The sequence below is a fragment of the Chiloscyllium plagiosum genome, unplaced genomic scaffold (genome assembly GCF_037043375.1).
Source record: "Chiloscyllium plagiosum isolate Xiang-an unplaced genomic scaffold, Cpla_swu_hap1 HiC_scaffold_17, whole genome shotgun sequence".
In the NCBI taxonomy this organism is placed as follows: Eukaryota; Metazoa; Chordata; class Chondrichthyes; order Orectolobiformes; family Hemiscylliidae; genus Chiloscyllium; species Chiloscyllium plagiosum.
This window is the reverse complement of record NW_028270155.1, coordinates 21,288,917-21,314,494: the sequence shown is the minus strand read 5'-3', so window position 1 is coordinate 21,314,494 and position 25,578 is coordinate 21,288,917. Positions and strand designations below refer to the sequence as shown.

The 25,578-nt window shown below is 42.4% G+C and overlaps 1 protein-coding gene across 3 annotated transcripts in view; it reads left to right on the top strand.

Annotated features, from left to right (window-relative positions):
* Positions 1 to 25,578, top strand: part of LOC122558251 (uncharacterized) — a 183,007-nt gene that overhangs the window by 43,927 nt on the left and 113,502 nt on the right. For all 3 annotated transcript variants that reach the window (XM_087995736.1, XM_043706624.2, XM_087995734.1), the window contains exons 2-5: positions 609 to 743; positions 6,169 to 6,293; positions 11,080 to 11,148; positions 19,763 to 19,876. In XM_087995736.1, coding sequence (XP_087851862.1) covers positions 609 to 743; positions 6,169 to 6,293; positions 11,080 to 11,148; positions 19,763 to 19,876 — 443 coding nt within the window. The remainder of the gene's footprint in view (positions 1 to 608; positions 744 to 6,168; positions 6,294 to 11,079; positions 11,149 to 19,762; positions 19,877 to 25,578) is intronic.

Genomic DNA, 25,578 nt, shown 5'->3' with positions numbered 1-25,578 from the left:
AATTCTCCTGCTCCTTGGATGCTGCCTGACCTGCTGCGCTTTTCCAGCAACACATTTTTCAGCTTTGATCTCCAGCATCTGCAGTCCTCACTTTCTTCACATCAGACTGGCTACATAGCTCACCCTGGAGATAGAGAATATCACCACACAACATGTTGTTTCTTATTGTGTGTGTGTGTGTGTGTGTGTGTGTGTGTGTGTGTGTGTGTGTGTGTGTGTGTGTGTGTGTGTGTGTGTGTGTGTGTGTGTGTGTGTGTGTGTGTGTGTGTGTGTTTTTGTAAATCTTCAAACTGTCTGCAGTTTAAAACAAAAAATTCCGAATATGGATCGCCACATGGGTTTCACAGAACCATTTCACTAAGAACAAGTCAGTCTATGTAAAGCATATTACGGATGTTACTTTATCAGCTGTTCTGTGGCAAGACTGGCTTTTGGAATATTGCATATCTGAAAATATTAAAATTGTCAACATTATTTCAACTTGCACACATTACACAATACATGGGAAACTTCATTGTATATGTCTTGCAGTGCATTTTGAAGCAGTGCTTATTTTACTGTATCAACAATCATTGATTAGACCTGATTACTTTCTGCACTTTTTACAGGCTATTGACTCAGTTTATTTTATGGGATTCACAGAAGTGGATAAGACCTACTTTATTGTTCGTATTTGCCGGAAACCCAATGACTTATGTGAAATATGGGTGTTGCTTCGAGTTGATGGAATTGGATATTTTGAGGTAAGCCCCATTTGCAGCTTTTTCCATGATAAAATTTATTTTTCTAGAACGTTGTTTCTCCACAAGAACAGTTAAAACTGTGCTTATTTTTTCTTTTATTTAAGGAGATAAATACATATCTCAAGCAGTTAAGGGTTAAAGAATGGATACAATGGGTGCACTTGCTAAAGTTGCCATGTAGTGAAGTTACATACTAGAGAGCCCTACAGTCTGGTTCAATTTGTATTCAGTTAGCTGGTTTCTGCCAGAGTAGGCGTTGTAAAATTTTCTATACTTTTGAGTTATCGGGGAGGAGAATGTCAGCCTAAACGTGCGTTATAGTTTGTTAGAACATGGAACATAGAAAAGTACAGCACAGAACAGGCCCTTTGATCCACGATGTTGTGCCGAGGTTTAATCCACCAGGCAGAATACTTTCCATCTACAACCACTCTCTGCCTTCTGTCAGCCAGAGTATTCTGAGTCCAGGTAGCCAAATCTCCCTGTACCCATACTTCCTGACTTTATGAATGAGCCTACCATGGGGAACCCTATCAAAAGTCTTGCTGAAGTCCATATACACCACATCCACTGCTCGACCGTCGTCGACCTGTCTTGACACCTCCTCAAAGAACTCAATAAGATTTGTGAGGCATGACCTGCCCCTCACAAAGCCATGCTGACTGCCTTTAATCACACTATACTTTGCCAAATAGTCATAAATCCTATCCCTCAGAATTCTTTCCAAAACTTTGCTGACCACAAACGTAAGACTGACTGGTCTGTAATTGCCAGGGATTTCCCAATTACCCTTCTTGAAAAGAGGAACAACATTCACCTCCTTCTAATCCTCCGGTATGACTCCTGTAGAGAGTGAGGAGGCCAATATCCTCACCAGCGGCTTAGCAATCTCCTTTCTCGCTTCCCGGAGCAGCCTAGGATAAATCTGGTCGGACCCTGGGACTTATCAATCTTACTGTTTTCCAAAATTTCTAGCACATTAACTTCATCAATCTTGATCTGGACAAGACTGTATCCCAGCTCCTAGAAGATTTCAATTACAACAAGTTCCCTTTCCTTGGTGAAAACTGAAGCAAAAAACTCATTTAGGGCTTCCCCTATCTGGTCAGACTCCACACACAAGTTCCCTCCGCTATCCCTGATCAGCTCTACCTTCTCCCTGATCATTCTCTTATTCCTCACTAAAATGCCTTTGGGTTCTCCCAAATCCTTCTTGCCAAGCTTTTTTTGTGTCCCCTCATGGCTCTCCTCAGTCCATTTCTGAGCTCCTTTCCAGCAAGCCTGTAATCCTCTAAAGCTGTGTTAGATCCTTGCTTCCTCCACCTTACGTAAGCTGCCTTCTTCCTTTTGATGATAAGTTCCTCTGTTCTCATCATTCAAGTTTCCTTAATCTTATCCCTTCTTACCTGCCTCAGAGGAACAAATTTGTGCATCACTCGCAACAACTGCTCCTTAAATAGTCTCCATATGTCTGCTGTGCCATTTCTGTGAAACAATTGCTCCCAGTCTGTACTTCCCAACCCCCGTCTGATAGCTTCATAATTTCCTTTTCCCCAATTAAATATCTTCCCTCAGTAATTGCTCCTTTCCCACTCCAAGGTTATGCTAAATGTGAGGCAGTTGTGATCACTGTCACCAAAGTGCTCTCCCAACGTGAGATTTGACACCTGTCCTGGCTCGTTGCCGAGCACCAAATCCAAAATGCCCTCTCCCCTTCTCGGTCTGTCTACATCCTGAGTAAGGAACCCTTCGTGAATACACCTGACAAAAATGGCTCCATCCAAATCATCTGCACTTAGGAGGTTCCAGTCGATATTGAGAAAGTTGAAATCACCCATAACAACAACCCTACTACTTCTGCATTTTTCCAGAATCTGCCCGCCTATGAGATCTTCAATCTCTCTACTGCTATTTGGTGGTCTGTAGAAAATCCTCAATGTGGTGGCTGTTCCTAACTTCCACCCATACTGACTCAGTAGACAAACCTTCCTCAACAACCTTCGTTTCTGTAGCTGTGATGTACTCTCTGATTAGCAATGCTACACCCCTCCTCTTTTTCACTCTCCCTGTTATTTTTAAATGTTCTAAACCCTGGAACATCAAGCAACCATTCCTGCCCCCGTGAAACCCACGACTCCGTTATGGCCACAACATCGTAGCCCCAAGTACTGATCCCTGCTCTAAGTTCATCACTCTTATTTCAGACACTCCTTGCTTTAAAACAGACACACTTTAACCGATCCCTTTGTTTCATCCCATGAGAAACCTTCCTGATAGATTCAATACATCCTGTCACTGCCCCGTCTGCAACTGACCCCCTCTCAGACATGTGGTTCTGATTCCCACCCCCCCTGCCAAACTAGTTTAAACCCTCCCGAATCACATGAGCAAATCTCTCACCCAGGACATTTGTGCCCCTCCAGTTCAGGTTCAACCTGTCCTTCATGTACAGGTCCCACCTTCCCCAGAAGGTATCCCAATGGTCGAGGTATCTGAAGCCCTCCCTCCTACACCAGCCTCGCAGGCACGTGTTAAGCTGCATTCGCTGATTGTTCCTCATCTCACTATCTCGTGGCACCAGTAGCAAACCTGAGATCACTACTCTACTTGTCCTGCTCTTCAGCTTCCAACCAAACCCTCTGTTATCATTTTTCATATCCTCAATCCCTTTCTTGGTTATATCATTGGTGCCAATATGTACTACGATTTCTGGCTGCTCACCCTCCCCTTCAGAATCTTGTAAACCCGATCAGTGACATCCCGGACCCTGACACCAGGGAGGCAACATGCCTTCCGGGAGTTCTGTTCCTGAGCACAAAATCTCCTGTTGTGTGAGAACATTTAGTTGGGGTCAAATTCAGGATCAAACTGTTCCTTTATCTTTCAGAAAAAAAAACCTCACTATCTAATAAACACACTGAAAAGTTTGCAATATACATGTTTCGTCATTACTAAAAATGATATGGCAGTCAACTAAAGATAACGAAAGGGGATAAACAGAGCAGCTCTACTAAACTAACCTTGTTCTATTTTATACTGAACTCTAATTCTGGATTAAATTTTCTTCAAAAGATTGAAAAGAAATGTTATTTGTCATGGTGGTCTTTTTAGTTTGCGAAAACATGAGAGTTGGAACTTAATGTAAATCCAGCCAAACCAACAGATTTAAATTTATTATCGCATGTATATAATAAATACAGTCTAGAGTGTTTTATCGCGTGTTATGTGCAAAGTGTTGCAAAGCTCTGGCACCATCTGAACATAATGCACGATTTCACTGCAACAGTGTTGATGTTTTTATTCCTCCTCCTCTTCCATTCGCTGTTTGACATTGTCCTGGTTCTCAGTAACAGGTTCCTGGTTATCAGTAACAGGTTCCTGGTTATCAGTAACAGGCTCTGGACCTCCACTGCTGCCACAATCACAACTGTCACTTTGAGCTCTCTTTGGTTCCTCCATTGCATCCTTGGTCAGTGAAGTTGACTTCTCAGGAGTTGAAAAATGTGGTGCTGGAAAAACACAGCATCCGAGGAGCAGGAGAGTCGATGTTTCGGGCATAAGCCTCCACACACATCATTTACTGTATCCACTGCACCCGATGTGGTCTCCTCTACATTGGGGAGACAGGCAACCTACTTGCGGAACGTTTCAGGGAACACCTCTGGGACACCCGCATCAACCAACCCAACCGCCCCGTGGCTGAACACTTTAACTCCCACTCCCACTCCGCCAATGACATGCAGGTCCTTGGCCTCCTCCATCGCCAAACCTTGACCACACGACGCCTGGAGGAAGAGTGCCTCATCTTCCACCTAGGAACCCTCCAACCACACGGGATGAATGTAGATTTCTCCAGCTTCCTCATTTCCCCTCTCCCCACCTTATCTCAGTCCCAACTCAGTCCCAACCCCCGGATTTAGCACCACCCTCTTGACCTGCAATCTTCTTCCTGACCTCTCCGCCCCACCCCCTCTCTGGCCTATCACCCTCACCCTCACCTCCTTCCACCTATCGTATTCCCAGCGCCCCTCCCCCAAATTCCCTTCCTCCTACCTTTTATCTCAGCCCGCCTGGCACACCAGCCTCATTCCTGAAGAAGGGCTTATGCCCAAAATGTCGATTCTCCTGATCCTGGGATGCTGCCTGGCCTGCTGTGTTTTTCCAGCACCACATTTTTCAACTCTGGTCTCCAGCATCTGCAGTCCTCACTTTCTCAGGAGTTGTGCCATGTCATAGTTTTTGTATTCCTAGTACAAAAAGTCAGAGCGATTGAGATTTCCACCCTTAGTCTGTTATGTTGCTGCATAGACTTATCATGACTGCTGGTCATGTGATGTCACCCTGGCCATCCTAAGTACATCCCAATAGTAGTTATCAACTCTGTCATTAATTCTAGGACAGCTGAAAGTGAGAAGTGAGAGGAAGATCATCCAAACGTTCAACTGGTTATAATCTTAGAAAAATTATTAAGCAATTAATTTTCCCATTGGATAGGATTTGTGCCAAAGCTTTCATTAAGCTATGATTTATTTGCATTTTGTTTGGGAATTTGGTAAGTTTAGAACTTCCACAATGTTGATGCATTCATTAATTCCAGATCAAACCCCGTCCAAAAAACTGTGTATATGATTGAGAAACATTGCGTTAGAGATTGTAGAACTTCGAAGAGCATTGAGTATTGTCCAGACTTGCTCTCCTTTGCATCTACCACATGAAACCATGGTCTTACTATTCATAATGTGAAAGAAATGCAATGTCCATAACGGATATTTGATATGGGGTGTTTGCAATTTTAAAGCTGTGCAATTTGATTTTGTTACGTTTGACATAAAGTGATAGGAAAGGAAAATACGTAAAAGGTTGGTTGAAGTCTGAATATTTAGTCCCATCATGGGAACATCAATTATGCGTGGTTGAGAATTCTCAGGCTTGTGTACTAATTTTATGCTTCTGCCCTTTTCTCACTGTTTGCTGTGCATCCAACTCCCTTCCACACATGGTCCTTTCCTAGAGTGCCTTGCTTCAAAGCTCAGCTCTAGAATATTTTGACGTGCTTGATCACTGAACATGAGGAGACGCAAAACGCAACTTTTTAAGGATAGTCTACCGAAATGTGAACAGAGACAGCTAAGTGGTTGGGAGTGGTGCAGGGAGCACACTTTCTGTTCATGTGCAGATTCTGTGAAATGAACAGTCAACAGAGGGAAAAAGCAAGAATCCGACAACATTTTCAGAAAGAAGTCAGGCCAACTTTGACTGGAAATATATAATCAAGATCACTGAAATGCATTAAAATACATTTCATTCACATCTTTATCAAGTGAGAAATTAGCATGTGTTGAGTCAAATAGCATTGATGCATTTAAGGGCAAGACAGTCAGCTTAAGTGTTCTTTTCAATGTTTTGGCAAAACTGCTCCTTTCAGCATCCAATCCATCCTGATACCATCAGTTCTGTGGACAGTAAGAACTCATGGAGTGGAGGTGGTCTGAAGATGGAGTGTCTCGAGCCACATCGGCGATGGCGAATCACCTTTAGCGGACTTCTCAGGTCAGTAATAAAGAATTAAATGGTGAAGATTTGACATATCAGGGTGTAATTTTACTTCTCTCATTAAACCAATGGGTCCTCGCTTCAACAGCAGTAGGCTATATCCATTAACATACAGCTTATTACAATACTAAATAGTGAAACATCGAGTATCAAAGGTAAAAGGGTGGGTTATTAAGTGAGCAACAGTTCCATGTGCATCAGGAATCTGTGTTCAACCTGGTAAATTTTCGCTCGTTTTGGAGGTGAGGCAGCCAATCCCCTCCCAGGAAGTCAGCTGGAATTTTAACTGAGGTCTAAATATAGCCGTTTTTCTGGCTTATATTCAACAAGACCCAGATATTCTTAGAGACAAAGCCAGTGCCAACACTGCACCTGCGGCCCAGTAAGGAACAGGAATTTTCCACATCACTCAACCCCACAGCCTCAGAATTGGGATGGGGGATTAACACATTCTTCGTCCTGGGTTGGGGTTTGGATGTTATTGATTGTTCAGCCTCTTCTAACCTTCAGCCTGCCTAACAGGAAAATAAACTGGCTAAACAGAGTCAGACAGACTGCCTTCTGGGTGGAGAACCTGTCCCGCCCAATGATATAAAAGTTAAAATTCTCGAGCATGCGGACAAACTGGAGTGCCAGCTTCTAGACTGTCTATTCAGTAAATATTCCACTTATGGCCATCATATCTGAGAAAGATGCTTATCTCTTGGATTCCACTGAATATAGTTTTATAAAATAATCCTCTGGTTAATTGCATTACTCATCTTGAATTTAGACATAGGTAATTACACCCCCATGTATTTTTGTAATCGATTAAAATTCTTTTAATGGATGACCTGATTTGTAAGACTTTTTCATTAGACATTATTGAAAATAGAAATGGTTACACCAAATGTATTTAAAGTAAGGTGCAAGAGTGATATGAGAAAATATTTTTTTAACACAGAGTGTTAGGATATGGAAGGCACTGCCTGGAAATGTGATATAGACAGGTTCAATAAGCCAGTGAAGGCAGCATTGGATTTTTGTTTAGATGGTAATGATGGACAGGGGTATGAGAAAAGGGCAAGCAGTTGACACCTGATAGTAGAGTTGGTGGAGGCGTGATGAGCTATAGTTATTCTGTGGAAAAAATCTTTCAGCTTGAATTCTGTGCCAGAAACAATTTAATTGCCTCTTGAATTTCATCACTGGCTCACAAGTCTATCTTCACCTGTGTAAAATATTTTGCCTGATTTCCTGTCTGACTGCTAATTCCTTTATCTTTCCTCTGTGCTTTGGTATTTAAATGATTTGATTCAGTTTTATGTTCTATAAGTCAGCATAATATCTCCTCCAGTTCCTCTCAAAGTAAATAACCTCAACTTCTTTAGTATTTCCATTGTGTCAAGACATCTGATAGATGGAATCATCTGGGTTACATGGCATGCTTGTCCCTCTTAGTGGGGTGCCATGGATTAGCATGTGATTACACAGTGTGTTCAGTTACTATGATATCGCACTAATAAGGATAATTAAATATATTCAAATAAATTAAAGAACTACAGATGCTGGAAATCAGGAACAAAAGCAGAAATTGCTGGAAAAGCTCAGGAGATCTGGCAGCATCTGTGGAGAGAATGAAGAGTTAACATTCTGAGTCCAGTAATCCTTCCTCAGAATCTCAGAGGTATATGAAGAAGGGTCATTGGACGCGAAATGTTAATTCTGCTTTGTCTCCACGGATGCTGCCAGACCCCATGAGCTTTTCCAGCAATTTCTGTTTTTGTTTCAAATGAACTAATATGTTTCTAACATATGCTGTTATTTTCATTTGGATGTGACTAAACTACATTGTCATTTCTTTTGGATTTAAAAGACTTTCAAATCTCGAAGTGCCTCTAAGTACGATAGAGAGTTCAACTGGTCAACTATTGAGAAAAGATGTGTGGGTTGTGGTATGTTGCTAACTCATGGCCATTCATTGAATTTGTAATGCCCATTATTTTACAAGATTACCATATAGAGAAGTTGTTACCCACGCTTTGTTTTGCTGCAGGAGAACTGCATTGTGATGTTTACTTAAATGCAGCCTTAATTCAGCCAATTGCAGATGCGCACTAGGGGAAGTCCCCACTGTGATTGGAATCTATACTGAAATAGACCGAAGAACATTTGAACAGGCAAAAGAATCAAGTATGGGAAACCTGCAAAAAAAAACTCCAAACATTTGTCTAATTGCAGAGAGAACCTGGAGAAATAATCCTCCAATTAATCTAAACTCAAATAATATGCGACAGGTAACAAACATGCAAAGTCTAAAAGACACCGATGACCACAAAGGATTCATTTGAATGCTTTATGATACCTTTTGAAAAAGTGCTTGCAGGGAGCTCTATATTGTCTTAAACAATCAGCCTTTTCAGAGATGTTATTACACATGTCTGTTGCAGATGCGACTTGACCTCAGACATCCTGGTCGAGAGATACAGACACTGTCATTGCAACAGGAAAGCTCTTCCTTTCATTTTTATTTATTTTTAATCTACATGTGTTATCACAAATAACTCAACAGCTGTTTTTGTTTTTCCCACCACCAAACTGCCTGTGGTACTTTTTAACCTATTATCTACTACCACTAAATCACACGTGTTTTCCAATAAATCATATCATGTGCAATGGCTGATAAGGTCAATGCAGACCAGTAAAGATGAGGGAGAGGAGAAGGGTCCCAATCAAAATAGAGTTAGGAGACAAGGCATCCTGCCCCCTCTGTAGTGCTCAATCTTTTTCAAAAACATGGAGAGTATTGAAGGACACTGCTTGCTCCTTCTCAAAGGACATCCAGACACAAACATAGCTGCGGATAAACAATTGGTAATTCCGAAACCCTCCACTGCCTGGATCTATTAATGGCCAGAGTCCAAAAGTGTGGTGCTGGCAAAGCAGATGGTCAGGCAGCATCAGAGGAGCAGGAGAGTTGATGTTTTGAGCAAAAGCTTTTCATCAGGAATGACATTATGCCTGAAACATCGACTCTGCTGCTCCTCAGATGCTGACTGACCGACTGTGCTTTTCCAGCACCACACTTTTTGACTCTAATCTCCAGCATCTGCAGTCCTCACTTTCTCCTCTTCTAATGAAGATCTTGGCCTGGCCCAGGAGTATTCCTGATGAAGTGCTTATGCCCGAACATTGATTCTTCTGCTCCTCAGACGCAGTTTGACCTGCTGTGCTTTTCCAGCACCACACTTTTCGAACCAGGAACAGACCCATGGGGAAGTCCTCTGATTTGACCACACCACTCCACAGCAGATGTCCAAAGATCAGGGCTGAAGTGCAACCAGAAGCATAAAAGAATTTTCAATAATTAAAATGGGGTGCAACTGCAACAGCTATGTACATGATTCATGGAATAAACAGCAAGGCTGTGAACCTGAGAACTGCCCCATCCTATAGTTACATCCACTGCTGCAGGTACGAATACATAATTCCTGAGGGACAGTGACCCAACTTTCAGTTAAAGTCCATCGAAGGTTTTGTAATACTGGAGAATACATTCCTACACTTTGCATAAATATTGTCTCCAATCATCTGCTGTAAGATGTTATTACACACTCTGGAGCAGGAGGGACTTGAACCCAGGCCTTTTATCTCAGAGATAGGCATTACTGCTGCACCAAAGAGGCCTTTCACAGAGTCCTTCATTTCATTTAATGTTGCGTTTAGTTGTGCAGGGCTAAGAAAGGCATGTAACTAGAAAGTGGATTAGGGTGTTGACATACGATCCATTGGAAATATCTGCCTGCATGTCAGAAACTAATTCATGACTTAGTTGGCTGGATGGGGCTGATACAGTCTAATGTAACTCCTGTAATCAGAAATGAAAGGATTACTTTCTTCAGAATTCTCATTGAAGTGCTTTAAGGTTATATTTTAAAAATATTCTGTTAGATTGAGAAACAAAGTTCTTTTTAAATTCAATGAAGAGTTCATCATAAGTCACGCCAACAAGTGTTTACATTGCTAACATACATGACACTCTCTGAATGTGATCGTCAGTACAGTGCCCTTCCTATTTCTGTATTCTATATGTATCCCTCTGTAATTGCTGAACTCCTCCAGTTCTAGTGTCTTATACATCTCAGTGCTAATCATATGAGCACTGACTAACATTCTTTTAGCTGCATGAGTCATGGATGATTCACTGGAAACCTCTCTACCTTTGTTTAACAATTCTTTTGAACAACTATTTCCTTTGATCACTTGTAATTATTATGTTTGATTATGTTCTTGAGTTACACCGTGGGAAGTTTTGTAATTTTAAGCACATTATGCAAATGTTTTACAAGCAACAAGACAAAGTATTTTGACTTAGAGCATTAGTGTAATGCTAATTTGGATTTGAAAACAATTTTTTTTCCTGAAATTGAAATCATTGTGTTCCCAGCATTGAGTGAGTAAGATATAAAATATGATATCTGCTTGTTTGATTATTGCTTCTGCATTAGTATGAGAGCACAGACTTGAATTGTTTGCAAATCATCTTGCTATTGGTGAGACTGATCTTGATTAACCCTTACTGAAAGTTCACCTTGTTGCAGTCTTTCTATTAGAGATACTTGTGAAACAATTATTAGTAACAAGTTCTGAAGAAGGGTTACTGGACTTGAAAAAAATAACTATTTCCTCTCCACAGATGTTAGCAAACCTGCTGAGTTTCTCCGACAATTTCTGTTTTTCTATGTGATAAATCACAAGCACTGTCTTGAATTGACTTATCTCATTTTATATTTCCATTCTTTAGAAGGGGTCCATACAAAGATAAGTGGACTGATGAGGAAGAGGAGCTTCTGCACGTCAAGTTTACTTTTATGTAAGTTGTGGAAATTAACAGACAGGTTGGTTTGAAAGACATTTGACATTCCTGAAATGACTTTGACATGTGCAGTTCAGGGCTTGAGCCCAATGACATGTTTGCAGTGCCTTCTCTAATCTCTTGGAATTTATGCAGCAGGTAGTTGAAAAATCCTTGCTCAGAAGTTTCAGATTTGACTCTTGGTGTGAATTGAGTTTCTAGTCCAGTGCTGTTCTTACTATAGTTCTGGTGGGTGAGAGAGGGAGCAGCAGGCAACTTGTTCCTAATGACTAACAAATGATTCTAAGTGGAAATATTTGCATGAAGTAAGTGCAGCAATTGCATGCCACAACCCTTCACAAGAACAGCCAACATTAAACCGAGTTAATAATAACAAAGGGAGTTCCACATTTGGAATCAGATTAATGGTCATTGAACTAACCCACATAAATAAACCAATGCCTTTTCATGGAATCTTAAAATAAAATCATCAAATAATTACATTCAGAATTATTTTGGTTTATCTTATCTGTACTTGTTCTCTGCAAGAGAAGCTCCTCCTGACCCTCTCCCTTTCTGTTGCCCCATTGACCTGTAAAATTCTTCTCTTCGGTAATTATCACATGCATTTTAAAGCCATAAATAAATTTGCCTGCAGCACACACTCAGGCGGTGTACTCCAGATCTTAATGATATTAAAAAAATGTTTTTCTTCTTGTAACATTTAGCTGCTTTGTCATTCACTGTAAATCGGTGCTGTCAGTTTTCCAGCCTTATACTATTGGAACAGTTTCTCCTACTTCAGTCTGTCCAGAACTCCCATGATTTTGAACATTTGCAAATCTCTTCTCTGCTTTCTTTCTAAGAAAAGCAATCCTTGTTTCTTCAAATCATCCATTGAACTGAAGTTCCTCATTCCTGACAACGTACTCATAAAATGGTTGCTGTATCCTCATTGTCATGCTCAAAATTAGACAAGGGTGTGCCAGTTGAGGTTGAACCATCAAAGTCAAGAATTTTGAAGAAGACCCATATTGGACTCAAAACATTAATTCTATTTCTCTCTCTACCAATGCTGCAAGACTTGCTGAGTTTTTCCAGCACTTTGGTTTTATTGCCTATCTCTGGCATACACAATATTTTGCCTTTATCACCATAAACTGCTTGCTTTTGTACTCTTTGCTTCTATTTATAAACCTGAGAATCCTGAGAAAAGTGGGTCCACGGCCAACTTTGCAAGTGTGTGGATCCATGGCAGGTAGTGAATCAATGGAGAATGAGGAGTGAGCATAACCAATTTCTCAACCTTCATCATTACAGTTATTGGTTGTGCACATTTACCCATTGGTTCCACTGCTCTTGCACCCACTTAGCGTTGTATTGCATCTTATAGTGTCTTTCCTTGTTCTTCCAACCACATGCGAGATCTTTTCATACTTTGCTGCATTAAAGTTCATCTGCCTCATATCTCTCCATTCTATCAGCCTGTCCATGCCACCTTGATGTCTATCACTGTCCTTCTCTCCGTTAACAATACTTCCCAAGTTCTCTGCCACCTCCAAATTTTGCAATTGAGCCCTGTACACCCACATCTAGGTCATTGATATATATCAAGAAAAGAAGTGCAAAACCCTGAGGAACCCGGCCTATACTGTGCTCTGGTACAATGTTATCAATTCATCTCTACTCCCTGTTTCCTGTCAATCAGCCAATTTTATATCCTGTTGCTGTTCTCCCTTTTATTGCATGGACTTTAATTTTGCAAGTGGCACTGTGTAAAACATAGTTTGGAAATCCATCTACATTACAACCACTATGTAATCACCATCAGCTCTCTCAGTCACCTTAAAAAAACTCAATCAGGTTAGGGGAACATAACCGTAACCAATCCTCACTGACTTTCCTTAATTACTGGGCTGTTAATCTAGTCCCAGAGAAGCCATTCCTGAAAGCTTTCCCACCACTGAGGTTAAAATGACTAGTTTATAGTTACTGGCCTTCTCAAAAAATCACAGAATTGTTATTGTATTGAAAGAGGCTATTTAACCCATCATGCTCCTTAGTATCCAGGGATATGCAGGCTGGGTGGGTTAGCCATGGAAAATGCAACGTTACAGGATTAGGGTGGAGGGTGGGATGATCTTTAGAGGGTCGGTGTGGATTTGATGGATAAAATGGCTTGCTTCCACACTATAAGTATTCTATGATTCTATGTTTGCACTGTCTCTCTGATGCGAATTAGGAATTAGTGCCATTCTCCTGCATTTTCCTGGTAACTCTGCATATTGTTTTTGTTCAAATCATTAACGAATGCCCTCTTGAATGCTGTGATTGAACCTCTCCCCAACACACTTCCAGGCAGTGCATTCAAGCCTCGCAGAGTGAAATACTTATTTTCTCACATTGCAACTGATTCTTTTGCAAATTACTTCAAATCTGTGCCTTCTTATTCTTGGTCCTTTTACAAGTGCAAACAGTTTCACTCATGGTTCTGTAAACTTTAGCACATTTTGTTTCAGTTTTCTCCTGTTCATGGAAAGCAGTTCCAACTTCGCAAGTCAGTCAGTCTTCCTAACTGCAGTTACTCATCCCTGAAACCATTTTGGTAAAACTCCAGTGTATTTGCTTCCTTCCTGCAGTGTGGCACCCAGAATTCTACACAAGACTCGAGATGAGGTCTGACTAGTTTCTTATACAAGTTCCACATAACCTCCTTCCTCTTGTACTCTATGCTCCTACTAATAAAGCCTAGGATACTGCTTCTTTATGATTTGCTCTCGGTACCTGTCCTGGCACTTCCAGTGATCCTGTCGCACATACATACTTATCTTTCTGTTTCTGCATACACTTTACCGTTTATTTAATTCTGTCACTCCATGCTTTTCTTGCCAAAATATATCAACCCACATTTTCCACATTGAATTTCATCTGTCACTGATTGTCCATTACACCAACTTGTTAATGGCCTTTTGAAATTCTACACTGTCCTCCTCTCAAATATCCAAGTTTTGATTCATCCACGACCTTTGAAATTGTCCCCTGTATATCAGGAAAAGCAAGACTCCCAACCCTGCTCCTCCAGACCAAAAAAATCTCCATTAACCATCACTGCCTGTTTCCCTGTCTCAGCCATTATTGCACGCGTGTTGTTGTCTCTTTTACATGCTGTCTCTTTCATTCCAAGAGCTTTAAGTTTACTTTCAAGTTGTGTGGCCCTGTGTAAAATGCCTTTTAGAAGTCCAAGTGCAACATGACCCTCTGTGTTACCTTTTTCAGCAAAACTCCGATAAGTTAGTTAAAGACAATCTTTCCTCAATAAACCCAGGTTGGCTGCAACATGTGACTGTGAATTCTATCCTTGATCCTTCTTATGTACTTTTTTTGAATGAGAGGGGGGACATAAACTGGCAGAAAACAAATAGCAAGAGAATAAGAAAGCTGCACTGGCTTTGGAGATTTCCGAGAAATAAGCTTGCAGAGAAAGTAAACAGTGATGCATAACCATGGAAAATTGTGCTTTGTATTACTTTATGTCATAGTATCAAATAATTAAAAACAGTTGTCAAATCAAAAACAGCTAGTTTTTACGTACCCAAACCACTTAGTGGCAAATCTGGAATAATAGAACGTCCTTGGAACTCACAATGTTTATCCCTTTCTAAGATACCGAAAATTAAAACTCATTCAACTGGCCAAGGAAAAAGGATACTACAGGTTGAGTTTCTCCCTTTCAGAACAGGGAATTGATTGCATATGACAAAAAAAATCACAAAAGAGGCTAAATTGTTTTGCTTCCATAAACAAGGTTTGTGCTGGATAAAGAATGTAACGCAATGTGATTCAGAACGTATGCCGACTTTATGCAGCTTGCCCATTAGAATGATACAGCAGGTACTTGGGAACACCACCTGCAAGTTCCCCTCCAAGCCACTCACTACCCTGACTTGGAAATATACTGCCATTTTCTCACAGTCATTGGGTCAAAATCCTGGAATTCCCTCCCTACCAACATTGTGGGTCAACCCACAGCAAGCGGAGTGCAGTGGTTCAAGAAGGCAGCTCACCACCACCTTCTTAAGGGCAAATAGGGAAGGGCTAGCAATGCTGGACAGCCAGCAACACCCAAGTCCCACAAATGAATAAAAATAAAAATAAAAATTATATGCAGCCAGCATTGGCTAAGCTGTTGAGAGTTAAATGTTCAGAAGGAGTGACAAAAGTTGAGAGAGGCTAACACAAGCGAACGATAGAATTGCTTATGCCCTGTGCAAAAGGAAATCTGCCACATTAACTGGCCTGTGTGACTACATGTGACTCAAAACCCACAGCAATGTGTTTGACTCTTAGCTCCCCTCTAAAATAGCCAAGCAAATCTTTCAGTCGAAGAACAGTTAGATATGGGCAGCAAATGCTGGCTTTGCAATGAAGAAATGAACAATTTAAATCCAGCCTGCACCTTTTAAAGTGAAGATGCATAGTGGCTGGAGCAGTTATGGAGATCCTTGTATAACTCACTCCAATGCAGAAAAATACTGAATAAGTGGTACAACTCAGTCAGGGTAGGGGTCATTGGGCAAAAGCGTGCAACAGTATTTAGGTTATAATGATGGGAGCTCATGAGGTCATGGTTGAGGAGGTGGAAGGGAGTAAGTAAAACCTCGATACCCACGAGACATGTACACAGAAGGTCCAGAAGATATGCAGTTAATACTCAGAGTAAGATTTTACTATTCTCCGAGTGGTGAGCTAGGATGTAGAGTGGGGACCTTGATAAGTTGCTGGGAGCACCAGTGTTAGGATAGTAGCTCAGCCATATCGTGACTTGAAGCAGTGGCCAATTAGGCCAATGAAATGCCCTGTTTAGGGCCACTTTCTTGAACCATCAGCATTTGGTCAATGGCAGAGTGGCCTCTCACCAGGTTGGCAGTCTTTCAGCATGGACATGACGTTAACCTCTACACAGCACATTGAATTGGGAGGCTCCAAAATGGAAGCTGCAAATGGAAATGGCCAGCCTCTGTCATTTGCTGTTACTGCTGAAGGGCATCACTGTCAAAACAAAAAAATGGGGATTGCTTGGTTGGCCTGTCAGAAAAATGAATTGCTTTCCTTCACTGTGAGGGTATGAGAACACAGAGCTCCTTTTGATAATCTGCAGCCTGAGCAATGACCAGCTCCAGCTCACATTGGAGAGGTAGCCCACGATGACTTTTTGGGAACATACAGTCCTTACACAGGGTTTGCCCCCATTGAGCACATTCTGGCCAGGAGCCTAGCTCTTCATATTGCAGATGTGGTGTCACAAATGGTGTTTAGTATCTCTCCCATTTCCTGTGGTTCCACACATAGATGGGGCCTTCTTGATCTTTCGGGGGCCCTACTCTCTCCCTATTTATACTTTTGCCCTTAAATGTGTTTCTAGAATCTCTATTTAGATTCCTTTTAACATATTTGCCAAACCTATCTCATGTCTCCTTTTTCCTATCCTGATGTCCCTTTTGAAGATACTCCTATTATCCTTATACTCCTCAAGGGATTCACTCGAACACTGTAGTCTATACCTGCCATATGCCTCCTTTTTTTTTCTTAATGAGAGTCTCAATTACACTAGTCATCCAGCATTCCCTATATTTACCAGCCTTGCCCTTCACACTAGTAGGAACATGCTGTCTCTGGACTCTCGCTATCTCATATTTGAAGGCCTCCTATTTTCAAACTGTCCCTTTATCTGTAAATAGCCTCTCCCAATCAACGTTTTCCAGTTCTTGCTAATACCATCAAAGTTGGCCTTACTCCAATTTAGTACTTTAACTTTCAGACCACATTCTGAATTAGAACATTTTCTTGTATACCCTTAACAAATTCCTCTTTATCTAAGCCCATACTACTATGACAGTCTCAGACTATGTTTGGAAAGTTAAAATCCCCTACCATTTTAATAAACATAGAACAGAGCACATTACAGCACATATGGGCCCTTTGGCCCGCGATGTTGCGCTGACCTGTGAAACCAATCTGAAGCCCATCTAACCTACACTTTTCCACTCCCGTCCATATGCCTATCCAATGACCATTTAAACGCCCATAAAGTTGGCGAGTCTACTATTGTTGCAGGTAGTACTAGTCCATGCTCCTACTACCCTCTCAGTAAAGGAACTACCTCTGATATCTGTCCTATATCTATCACTCTCAATTTAAAGTTATATCCCCTCGTGCTTGCCATCGCCATCTGAGGAAAAAGGCTCTCCCTGTCCACCCTATCTAACCCTTTGGATTATCTTATATGTCTCAATTAAGTCACCTCTCAACCTCCTTCTCTCTAACAAAAATAGCCTCAAATCCCTCAGCCTTTCCTCGTAAGACCTTCCCTCCATACCAGGCAACATCCTAGTGAATTTCCTCTGAACCCTCTTACAAGCTCCCACATCCTTCCCATAATGTGGTGACCAGAACAGTACGCAGTACACCCACGTGTGGCTGCACCAGAGTTTTGTACAACTGCGGCATGACCTCATGGTTCCAAAACTCAATCCCTCTACCAATAAAAGCTAACATACCATAGGCCTTCTGAACCCTATCAACCTGGGTGGTAACTTTCAGGATACTTATGTACCTGGACATCGAGATTCCTCTGCTCTTCTACACTACTAAGATTTTTACCATTAGCCCAGTACTCTGCATTCCTGTTACTCCTTCCAAATTGAATCACCTCACATTTGTCCGCATTAAACTCCATTTGCCACCTCTCAGCCTAGCTCTGCAGCTTATCTCTGTCCCTCTGTAACCTACAATTTGGTTCATCACTATCCACAACACTAGATCTTAGTGTCATCTGCAAACAACTCTACTGACCTTAGTGTCATCCGCAATGCTATCATTCGTACAGACATCCGAGATCGCCTTACACGTTTGCTTCTTAAATTCTCACTGACTATTTGGCAGGGTTCTATAGTACAAGCTCAATAAGGTGATCACCCCTTTCTTATTTCTCATTTCTACCCAAATAACGTTATTGGACTTATTCCCAGGAATATCCTTGCTAGGTTCGGCTGTAATGCTTTCCCTAAGCAAAAGCATCACTTCCCCTTCTCTCTTGCCCCCCCCCTCACCTCCTTTCTATCCTTCCTACCCTGGAATATTACGTTGGCAATCCTGCCCTTCCCTAAGCCACATTTCTGTAATTGCTTTGATATCTGAGTTCCATATTCCCAACCATGCCCTGAGTTCACCATGCTTTATCTGTTAGGCCTCTGGCATTGGAATAAATGCAGTTTAATTTATCAGTCTTGCCTTGTTCTCTGCAATGTTCTTGCCCGCCTTGACTATTCGACTTGTTCCTCTTCTCAACCGTTCCACCCTCAGACATATCTATTTTCTCAATATCTCTTTGGGTCCTGCCCCACCTTACAACGGAATGAGGACTTGCCACAATCCAGAGGACTAGCCACGTTACCATATATCAAGAACAGTTCTGAACTGACAGCCAGTCAACTACGACCACTAGGACTCATAACAGCACACAAACCAACAGCCACACTCAGACAACAACTCACCAGGACAAAGGACCCGATACCCAGCATGAGCAAAACCAACGTAGTGTACAAAATCCCATGCAAGGACTGCACAAAACACTACATAGGACAAACAGGAAGACAGCTAATGATCTATATCCATGAACACCAACTAGCCACGAAACGACACGACCAGCTATCCTTAGTAGCCACACACACAGGTGACAAGCAACATGAGTTCGACTGGGACAACATTACTATTATAGGACAAGCCAAACAGAGAACAGCCAGGGAATTCCTAGAGGTATGGCACTTATCCACAGATTCTATGAACAAATACAGCGACCTGGACCCAATATACCGGCCACTGCAGCGGACAGCTGGAACTGACAACCGGAAGCGGCAGAGACAAACCACTATAAATGGCGGAGGAAACAACACAGAAGCGCTTCACAGGAGACTCCCAAGCACTCAGGAGGTCACCTAGACAGGGGACGAAACATCTGCAACACAAATTCCCAGCTCGGCGAACAGAACCACAACAACGAGCACCCGAGCTACAAATCTTCTCAAACTTTGATCATGGCATGTTTCTGTGTCTTGTAAAATCCTCAGAATTAAGCCAACTTAACCAGAAAGATGTTATGTCTAATTTCCTCTCTAAATTCTGTTGAAACACTTGCACTTGCAGCATCTTTTAGAAATAACAGTCATTTTGTACATAGACCCTGTGAGACCCAAGAGAGGATTTTCCTTTTGGCTGTTATCTGAGGGTGGTATGTCACTCAGAACCAAGAGAACCTTCTGCTTTTTAGTGTCCACAAACTCCTGGAACTGTCAAATGAAATTGTGCTTAAATCATCATTAAATGACTGATCCTCCAAAAGCATACCTGTCACTCAGCACCAGTCTGTAGTATTAGTTTTGACTGTGTCCTCAAGTCCTGGAATGTGGTTTGAACCCATTTCTTCTTATTTACCAGTAAGCTTGTTAGAAGTGAACCAAACGGTCTATTTATTTGTTCAGTTATTCATAGAGGTCCGTGAATCTGTGAAAGCAAACATTTCTATCAACTCAGCAAACGTGACCAAATTGTTCCTTCTTTGTTTCTTTCTCCTCAGCTGGACAGCCTTTTCCACAGTGTTTAACTTTGACACAGATCTTCATGCCAGTGCAATTGCTCAAGGCATTGCTCAAGAGAAATGGAGTAAAGCTTTCTTTGATAAGCTGACAAAGTAAGTAGAACTGGTTTCTCAGTGGGGCAATATTCTTACATATATAAACAGTCCAGTTCCTGGAAGCTTGTCTTTGCAGCAGATGTGCTTGGAAAAAGCAAATGAGTGAAGTAACTAATTTGCCTGAATTTTAATCACTTGTACACCTGATTCTCATTAATTGAACTCGATCCTATCATGATATAGTTTCTGTAATTTAATCGAGGAGCATTTTATCCCTGTTTATACTTCTTTCAAACTTCACTGTTTAGTAGTTTTTAGATCCTGGGTGAGTCTCGCGTGTTTATCCAAGATACGTTCTGCTGTTGCTGATTCTTGAATATTGTCTGGTCTAATACATTTTCCTTTGCACATGTCATTGTCATGAGTAACAAAATTTGTTTTTACCTTTTGGAACAGAATCAGGCATGATGCCAAAATGCAATAGTTGCTTCTGTGCCTTTTGAGATAGCTGTTGGTGATAGTTCTGTTATGTTGGTTTCATGTTTATCTGTAAGATTAACAATCATTAATACCGAATCTTGAATGTTTTTAGTACTGTTTGTATTTTTTTCCCAAACAGATAATGGGCAATACAATTGCAGAATTGAAAGAGCAGGGGGGAGAACAAGCTGTTAAGTTTTCTGTTTAACTACCATCCTAAATTTTTAATGGTGAGCTGGAGCTGGGGAATCTGCTGGTAAGGAAACGAGGATTGCTGGAGTTCCTGTTTAAGGCAGACTGCCAACATTGCATGATGTCACCATCTCCACAATTTGGCAGAACCGAAGCCTTGGCAATTTCAGAGTCATTTATTTTAAAGAAAACAGAATGGCATAAATTTTTATGGTTAATTCACAATTACTTTGGTAATTTGGAAGGATGTTACTGTACTTTGTATCACTCCCTGCTTAATTGAGATGGGATCTGTACTTCTTTGGAAACTATGCATGATGTTCAATTCCCATGTCATTTTAACAGATTTGAAAAAATTATAAGTTTTAACCGTTTGCCTGCATGCTGTTAGAAAAGATGCTTGAAGTATCATAAATATCAGAATAAAACACCTATAGACATATGAATAAAGAAAATATAGCTTCAACAGAGCTCAGATTAGGACTGGGAAATTTCTTTTTTAATTAGCCATTGGGTCACTTTGTTCAGCTTAGTTGGTTCCATGTGTGCCACCCCGTAAGAAAGAGTAATCACAAATATGATTGAAGCTGAAATCCACCAGCCAACCTTCTTACAGATTGTCTAACCTGCAGTTGATAGGTCTGAGGGATAGTGTGGTGTAGAATAATGCTGACAAGGCAGATTTAATCTATGTCCCAGTTCATGGAGGATGTTCTTTCAATCCCTGTCCCACACTTGATTTGGAACAATGTCCATTAAGCTACATAAATGTACGTCTGTCTCTACTGAGGATATATTAGATTAGATTACAGTGTGGAAACAGGCCCTTCGGCCCAACAAGTCCACACCGACCCGCCGAAGCGCAACCCACCCATACCCCTACATTTACCCCTTACCTAACACTACGGGCAATTTAGCATGGCCAATTCGCCTGACCTGCATATCTATGGACTGTGGGAGGAAACCGGAGCACCCGGAGGAAACCCACGCAGACACGGGGAGAATGTGCAAACTCCACACAGTCAGTCGCCTGAGGCGGGAATTGAACCCGGGTCTCTGGCGCTGTGAGGCAGCAGTGCTAACCACGGTGCCACCGTGCCGCCCATATGCCAGTGGTTCTTTGGCTATGACCTATTGCTTGCCTGAATCATCTATCATTTTTTGTATACATTCAGGGACAGTGTCAAGATGTCACAGAGATGAACCCTATCTCTGTTGGTCTGTCCATTGTCACGTTACCTGTTCAACATTCAGTCCTAGATGACCTTAAATTTTGTTCAGTTAAATGTTGAGAAGACTACAGCTATTGTTTTGGTACCTATCAAATCTCTCTTGGTGAATAGAAAAGATCTTTTCTCTAGGAGAGGGGAGTTCAGAACTAGAGGGCATATTTTTAAGGTGAGAGGAGAAAAATTTCAAAGGGATCTGAGGAGCAATGTTTTCACGCAGAGGGTGGTTTATTTGTGGAATGAACTATCAGAGGAAGTGATAGATGCAGGTACAGTTTCAACATTTAAAAGACATTTGAACAGGTACATGAATAGGAGAAAGTGAGGACTGCAGATGCTGGAGATCAGAGCTAAAAATGTGTTGCTGGAAAAGCGCAGCAGGTCAGGCAGCATCCAAGGAGCAGGAGTATCGACGTTTCAGGCATGAGCCCTTCTTCAGGAATGAGGACTGTGTGCCAAGCAGGCTAAGATAAAAGATAGGGAGGAGGGACTTGGGGGAGGGGCGTTGGAAATGTGATAGGTGGAAGGAGGTTAAGGTGAGGGTGATAGGCTGGAGTAGGGGTGGGGGCAGAGAGGTCAGGAAGAAGATTGAAGGTTAGGAAGGTGGTGCTGAGTTCGAGGGATTTGACTGAGACAAGGTGGGGGGAGGGGAAGATAGGGAGGGGAGGGGAAATGAGGAAACTGCAGAAATCTGAGTTCATCCCTTGTGGTTGGAGGGTTCCTAGGCGGAAGATGAGGCGCTCTTCCTCCAACCGTCATGTTGCTATGGTCTGGCGATGGAGGAGTCCAAGGACCTGCGTGTTCTTGGTGGAGTGGGAGAGGGAGTTGAAGTGTTGAGCCATGGGGTGGTTGGGTCGGTTGGTCCGGGTGTCCCAGAGGTGTTCTCTGAAACGTTCCACAAGTCGGCGGCCTGTCTCCCCAATATAGAGGAGGCCACATCGGGTGCAGCGGATGCAGTAAATGATGTGTGTGGAGGTGCAGGTGAATTTGTGGCGGATATGGAAGGATCCATTAGGGCCTTGGAGGGAAGTGAGGGGGGAGGTGTGTGCGCAAGTTTTGCATTTCTTGTGGTTGCAGGGGAATGTGCCGGGAGTGGAGGTTGGGTTGGTGGGGGGTGTGGACCTGACGTGGGAGTCACGGAGGGAGTGGTCTTTTCGGAATGCTGATAGGGGAGGGGAGGGAAATATATCCCTGGTGGTGGGGTCCGTTTGGAGGTGGCGGAAATGACGACAGATGATATGATGTATATGGAGGTTGGTGGGGTGGTAGGTGAGGACCAGTAACACCCCACCAACCTCCATATACATCATATCATCTGTCGTCATTTCCGCCACCTCCAAACGGACCCCACCACCAGGGATATATTTCCCTCCCCTCCCCTATCAGCATTCCGAAAAGATCACTCCCTCCGTGACTCCCTTGTCAGGTCCACACCCTCCACCAACCCAACCTTCACTCCCGGCACCTTCCCCCGTAACCACAAGAAATGCAAAACTTGCGCCCACATCTCCCCCCTCACTTCCCTCCAAGGCCCCAATGGATCCTTCCATATCTGCCACAAATTCATCTGCACCTCCACACACATCATTTACTGCATCCACTGCACCCGATGTGGCCTCCTCTATATTGGGGAGACAGGCTGCCGACTTGCGGAACGTTTCAGAGAACACCTCTGGGACACCTGGACCAACCAACCCAACCACGAACTCAGCACCACCTTCCTAACCTGCAAGCTTCTTTCTGACGTCTCCGCCCCCACCCCCACTCCGGCCTATCACCCTCACCTTAACCTCCTTCCACCTATCGCATTTCCAACGCCCCTCCCCCAAGTCCCTCCTCCCTACCTTTTATCTTAGCCTGCTTGGTACACTCTCCTCATTCCTGAAGAAGGGCTCATGCCCGAAACGTCGATTCTCCTGCTCCTTGGATGCTGCCTGACCTGCTGCGCTTTTCTAGCAACACATTTTCAGCGCAGGTACATGAATAGAAAAGATTAAGAGAGATAGGGCTCAAATGCAGGCAAATTGACCTAGTTTGATTGGCATGCCATAAGTTGGACTGAAGGGTCTGTTTCTATGCTGTACGACTGTATGATTCTAAGCTATAGCATACTTTCTAATAGCCAAATTAAACATAACAAAGAATAGAAGAAAATTGTATAGAAGGAAACCCCACGGCCAATGTTAAAGATTAAAACAACATCTCCTTGTCTGAACTCTGGGTAGTAATCAGACTTTAAAGTAGCTGTGGAACCATTTCTAAGAGCTAATATTTCACATGTTTCCAGAGTTGGCCCACACGGCTGAATGCTTGGAAGTGGCACAATCATGCCAGATCCAAGGTCAACCTGCAGAGGTATTTTGCCAACAGTGTACACTGATTGGCCATTTGGGGAAAGTTGATGGCAGTACCGCATCTTGCCAATTTCAGATGCCCCTCCCCAGTCCCTCCACCCACTAAAGTTAGAGCCATTCAAATAATTGGAAATTGGAGGTGAACTGGAGATTTTCCCTCTCCCCAGTGATGACCTGACAACTGTGGTCATACATGACATACGTTCACTGCAGAGTAGTTTTAGTTTGTGACTCTCTTGCAATCTCCTGCCTAACTCAGCAGTGCCAAAGCCTCCAACTGGGATTGTTGGCCCAACATTTCTCTCCCATTGGACCTCCCACTTCCAATGTCCTTAGTCCCAGAGACAACTTCTTAATTAACCACCTTCAGGAAGAATGTGACCGGAGTTTGACAGGGCCACTTCCAGGTCCAAATTTAAGATTGTGACTTAGATTCAAACTGGATTTCTGATTGCGATGGTATCCTTCTTTCATGGACTATGAGAGTTTCACTTCATAAAATCACAGCATATAGGAACAAGACCAGAACCAGGAGTCATCAATATGAGACAATTATTAATTGATCCATTCGGAAATTCAGAACAAGCTTTTTGACCTAGAAGGTGGTTAGAATGTGTAACTCATGAGTGGAGGTACATGAAGGGATATGTTTCAGTGTAAGCAGGATAAATACAGAACAGTACGAAAGACTTGTATTTATGTCACATTATTCACAGCCAACCTTTTTCCTCTCCTATTTGTTCATAAGATGAGGGTAGTATTTATTGTCAGTGGTCAGCTGCATTATTGTGGGTCTGGAATTACATATAGACCCGACTGGGTAAGGATGGCACGTTTGCTTCCCTGGAGGACATTAGTGAACCTGGTGGATTTTTATGGCCATCAGTAGCAGTTACAAGGTCGCCGTTAATCCTCATGTATATTGGCAAAATCAGTCTGATGGAGAAAGCCACGAGGAACAATTTATAGAATATATTCAGAATGGTTTCCTAGAATAATATGTCATGGATCCAAGCAGAGATTCTGTCATTTTAGATCTGGTAAGGTGTAATGAGGCAGATTAACAAATGATGTCAAGAAAAGATTTACAAGGATATTATCGAGATTGGAGAATTTGAGCTGTGAGGAGAGGTTGAATAGGCTGAGGCTGTTGTCCCTGGAGCGTCAGAGGCTGAGGGGTGACCTACAGAGGTTTGTAAAATTATGAGGGGCATGGATAGGGTAAATAGACAAAGTATTTTCCCTGGGGTGGGGAGTCCAGAACTAGAGGGCATAGGTTTAGGGTGAGAGGGGAAAGATTTAAAAGGGACCTAAGGGGCAACTTTTTCACACAGGGTGGTGTATGTATGGAATGAGCTGCCAGAGGAAGTGGCAGAGGCTGGTACAATCACAGCATTTAAATGGTTTCTAGATGGGTATATAAGCAGGTAAGGTTTGGAGGGATATGGGCCAGGTGCTGGCAAGTGGGACTAGATTAGGTTGGCCGGCATGCACAGGTTGGACC